Source organism: Etheostoma spectabile, chromosome 15 (genome assembly GCF_008692095.1).
Source record: "Etheostoma spectabile isolate EspeVRDwgs_2016 chromosome 15, UIUC_Espe_1.0, whole genome shotgun sequence".
NCBI classification, from domain to species: Eukaryota; Metazoa; Chordata; class Actinopteri; order Perciformes; family Percidae; genus Etheostoma; species Etheostoma spectabile.
The window spans coordinates 11,461,700-11,465,998 of record NC_045747.1 but is presented as its reverse complement, the minus strand read 5'-3'; the positions used below and the strand labels follow the sequence as shown (position 1 = coordinate 11,465,998).

At 40.7% G+C, this 4,299-nt stretch overlaps 1 protein-coding gene across 2 annotated transcripts in view; it reads left to right on the top strand.

The window, feature by feature from the left end:
- Positions 1 to 4,299, top strand: part of LOC116703651 (myosin heavy chain, fast skeletal muscle) — an 11,841-nt gene that overhangs the window by 3,748 nt on the left and 3,794 nt on the right. For both annotated transcript variants that reach the window (XM_032538523.1, XM_032538522.1), the window contains 14 exons: positions 17 to 323; positions 427 to 503; positions 601 to 688; positions 783 to 900; positions 994 to 1,117; positions 1,217 to 1,353; positions 1,441 to 1,696; positions 1,858 to 2,100; positions 2,216 to 2,392; positions 2,495 to 2,640; positions 2,737 to 2,827; positions 2,921 to 3,310; positions 3,446 to 3,572; positions 3,918 to 4,036. In XM_032538523.1, coding sequence (XP_032394414.1) covers positions 17 to 323; positions 427 to 503; positions 601 to 688; positions 783 to 900; positions 994 to 1,117; positions 1,217 to 1,353; positions 1,441 to 1,696; positions 1,858 to 2,100; positions 2,216 to 2,392; positions 2,495 to 2,640; positions 2,737 to 2,827; positions 2,921 to 3,310; positions 3,446 to 3,572; positions 3,918 to 4,036 — 2,400 coding nt within the window. The remainder of the gene's footprint in view (positions 1 to 16; positions 324 to 426; positions 504 to 600; positions 689 to 782; positions 901 to 993; positions 1,118 to 1,216; positions 1,354 to 1,440; positions 1,697 to 1,857; positions 2,101 to 2,215; positions 2,393 to 2,494; positions 2,641 to 2,736; positions 2,828 to 2,920; positions 3,311 to 3,445; positions 3,573 to 3,917; positions 4,037 to 4,299) is intronic.

The following is a 4,299-nucleotide window of genomic DNA, read 5'->3' as shown; positions in this document are numbered from 1 at the left end:
TGACATTTCCTTTCAGCCAATGGGCATTTTCTCCATTCTTGAAGAGGAGTGCATGTTTCCCAAGGCTACAGACACTTCATTTAAGAACAAGCTGCATGATCAGCATCTTGGCAAGACCAAAGCCTTTGAGAAGCCCAAGCCTGGAAAGGGCAAGGCTGAGGCTCACTTCTCCCTGGTTCACTATGCTGGTACAGTGGACTACAATATTACTGGCTGGCTGGACAAGAACAAGGACCCTCTGAATGACTCAGTTGTACAACTCTACCAAAAATCTGCAAACAAACTGCTGGCAATGCTGTATGTGGCCCATGCTTCGGCCGAAGGTAAGCGGCTAACACTGCAACTCCTCCATATGGTTTCCCATAGGAACTAAAACTGCACAATGAATAAAGAGTTAATTATTTGCTGGCACTATGTTTTAAAAAGCTGAATCTGGTGGTGGCAAAAAGGGTGGTGGAAAGAAGAAGGGTGGTTCCTTCCAGACTGTGTCTGCTCTTTTCAGGGTATGTTAAACATCCATAAAAAAAGATCCAATTTGAGCTGATTGGTTCACGTTTTGAAGTTGACTTTTGTTTTAAATAATAATGTTTTGCATCACAGGAGAATTTGGGCAAGCTGATGACCAACTTGAGGAGTACTCATCCTCATTTTGTGCGCTGCCTGATTCCTAATGAATCAAAGACCCCAGGTTTGGACTTTTTTGTGTTGTTGTTGTTGTTTTGCATTTCTTGAAAACAAAGCCTAAATGCTTTTTACACTGACTTATTTTGTACAACGTGCAGGTCTTATGGAAAACCACTTGGTCATCCACCAGCTGAGGTGTAACGGTGTGCTGGAAGGCATCAGGATCTGCAGAAAGGGCTTTCCCAGTAGAATCCTCTATGGGGACTTTAAGCAGAGGTGATTGTCAGTGGAAGTAACTCAAGTTATTACCATGTGAAACATGGGGCTGAGGAGGGATTTAAGTATATGTACCATTATTTTATCTTGTAGATACAAAGTATTAAATGCTAGTGTCATCCCTGAGGGACAGTTCATTGACAACAAGAAAGCTTCAGAGAAGCTGCTGGGCTCCATTGATGTGGACCACACTCAGTACAAGTTTGGACACACAAAGGTTAATTCTTACAGACAGTACTTTACAGACTTTTACTTTTGCAGTTGTCCTGTTTTATCCATGTATGCTAATGACTATTGCCTTCAAATGACAACACAGGTGTTCTTCAAAGCTGGTCTGCTGGGTACCCTGGAAGAGATGAGAGATGACAAATTGGCTTCACTGGTGACAATGACTCAGGCTCTTTGCAGAGGTTTCCTTATGAGGAGAGAGTTTGCTAAGATGATGGAGAGGAGGTAGAATTGCCATAAAGCATACTGAATGACTTTTTAAATTCCAGTGGGATGTTAAACAAAAGCAATATTGTTAATGTTTTTTATTAGAGATGCAATCTTCGCCATCCAGTATAACATTCGATCATTCATGAATGTGAAGAACTGGCCATGGATGCACCTGTACTTCAAGATCAAGCCTCTTCTGAAGAGTGCTGAGACTGAGAAGGAGCTGGCTCAGATGAAAGATAACTATGATAAGATGAAAACAGACCTGGCCACCGCCCTGGCCAAGAAGAAGGAACTGGAGGAGAAGATGGTGTCCCTGCTGCAGGAAAAGAATGATCTGCAACTGCAAGTAGCATCTGTAAGTAGACTTCATGTTCTATTTGCTGAACACATTTGAACTACTGAACTACTTGTCAGTCAGATATTCAGGAAAACAATCAAATGTTTTACTTACTTACCAAAGCAACCCCTTGTAAATAATTTTTAAAATATGTTTCACCCACATTGTTTAAAATATAGGAAAGTGAGAACCTGTCTGATGCTGAGGAAAGGTGTGAGGGCCTCATTAAGAGCAAAATACAACTTGAGGCCAAACTCAAAGAGACAACTGAAAGACTGGAGGATGAAGAGGAAATGAATGCAGAGCTGACTGCCAAGAAGAGGAAGCTGGAGGATGAATGTTCTGAGCTAAAGAAAGACATTGATGACTTGGAGCTCACCTTGGCTAAAGTGGAAAAGGAGAAACATGCCACAGAAAACAAGGTTCACAGAACTTGAAATATACACTGATTTAAAATGCTAAAATGTTTCTACAGACTCAAATATGTATAGATGTTATATACAATAATACATTTACTCTTCCTTCCTTTTTCATTAGGTGAAAAACCTGACTGAGGAGATGGCATCTCAAGATGAGTCTATTGCCAAGTTAACCAAGGAGAAGAAAGCCCTCCAAGAGGCTCACCAGCAAACACTTGATGATCTCCAGGCAGAGGAAGACAAAGTCAACACTCTGACCAAGGCCAAGACTAAGCTGGAACAGCAAGTGGACGATGTAAGAAAACATTGCTTTCAAAGTTATTAAAGTATAAAGCAGTTTGGGCCTTAGGATTGATGTCCCACTGTGCAAATACAAAACTTTTTATTATTTCAAAAGCTTGAGGGATCACTAGAGCAAGAGAAGAAGCTCCGCATGGACCTTGAGAGAGCCAAGAGGAAGCTAGAGGGAGATCTGAAACTGGCCCAGGAATCCATAATGGATCTGGAGAATGACAAGCAGCAATCTGAAGAGAAACTGAAGAAGTACTTTATATCATTATATTTTATCTTGTCACAATGCAACGTAATGATCCTGAGTCAACAATAACAGCAAAACATGTTTTTGTTCTCCTCTTCCAGGAAGGATTTTGAGACCAGCCAGCTCCTCAGCAAGATTGAAGATGAACAGTCTCTTGGTGGTCAGCTTCAGAAAAAGATCAAGGAACTCCAGGTAATGTAATGCATATGAATATTAAAGTCAGTTAATAAAAAATAACATTCTCCAGCTAAAAAGTCATCTTGATATTACTTTCGTTAATTCTAGGCTCGTATTGAGGAGCTTGAGGAAGAGATTGAGGCTGAGAGGGCTGCTCGGGCAAAGGTAGAGAAGCAGAGGGCAGACCTCTCCAGGGAGCTGGAGGAGATCAGTGAGAGGCTTGAGGAAGCTGGAGGAGCAACAGCTGCTCAGATTGAGATGAACAAGAAGCGTGAGGCTGAGTTCCAGAAGCTGCGTCGTGATCTTGAAGAGTCAACCCTGCAGCATGAAGCTACCGCAGCAGCTCTCCGCAAGAAGCAGGCCGACAGTGTTGCAGAGTTGGGAGAGCAGATCGACAACCTCCAGCGTGTCAAGCAGAAGCTGGAGAAGGAGAAGAGCGAGTACAAGATGGAGATTGATGACCTTTCCAGCAACATGGAGTCTGTTGCCAAAGCAAAGGTATGCACTGTTTACAGGAAAACCCAATGACATAGAATTTCCAAATAATGAAAGTGAAGAATAAATGGAGAATATCTCACCAGTAACTTCCTTGTTCACAGCATTTCAGTCTTGTCAATTACATGCCAATTACAGACCAATCTGGAGAAAATGTGCCGAACTCTTGAAGACCAATTAAGTGAAATCAAGAGCAAAAATGATGAGAATGTTCGCCAGCTAAATGACTTGAGTGCACAGAGGGCAAGACTGCAAACAGAGAACGGTGTGTATCCAAAGATGTAAAATGTTTAATACTATATTATTAAGTGCCTCTTTTAAATTCATATATGATTTATTCCAATGTTCCAAAATGAGGATTGGTTTGTGTGTTTAAATGGATAATGTGTGATTTGAATAGGTTGAATAAGGCAAAGTTAAGGAGGTCAGTTCACATACTATGTATGGAATGTAATTCTATTTAGAGAAAGCAAATCATTATTCTCTTACGTACCTATGTGTTATGCTATCATGTCAAGATGTTGTTGTTTTTTCAACGTAAAGCACTTTCAGCAATATTTCAGGTATGAACGAAGCCATCCAAAACTTTTTCTTACTCTTATTTGTTCAGGTGAGTTCACTCGCCAGGTTGAGGAGAAGGAAGCTCTTATTTCCCAGTTAACCAGAGGCAAACAGGCTTACACGCAGCAGATTGAAGAGCTTAAGAGGCAGATTGAGGAGGAAATGAAGGTACAATATCTTATAATTGCAATGCACACTTTATAATGCAATGTGTGCTTGGGCTGTCTGTCTATTTATCAGGTATCATATCTCCAGTCACAGCTAAAGCACAACAAATGAATGCAGAGCATTTACCTATTGTAAATCAAATTAAAAAGGTCAGTCAAAAAAAAAAGTCAAGTCATGCTAAAAAAAACATGAATTTCAATGTATGTTACAGTAACAAAAGAATGCTACAGTAGGTGTGTCTGTGAACACATCTTACACACACA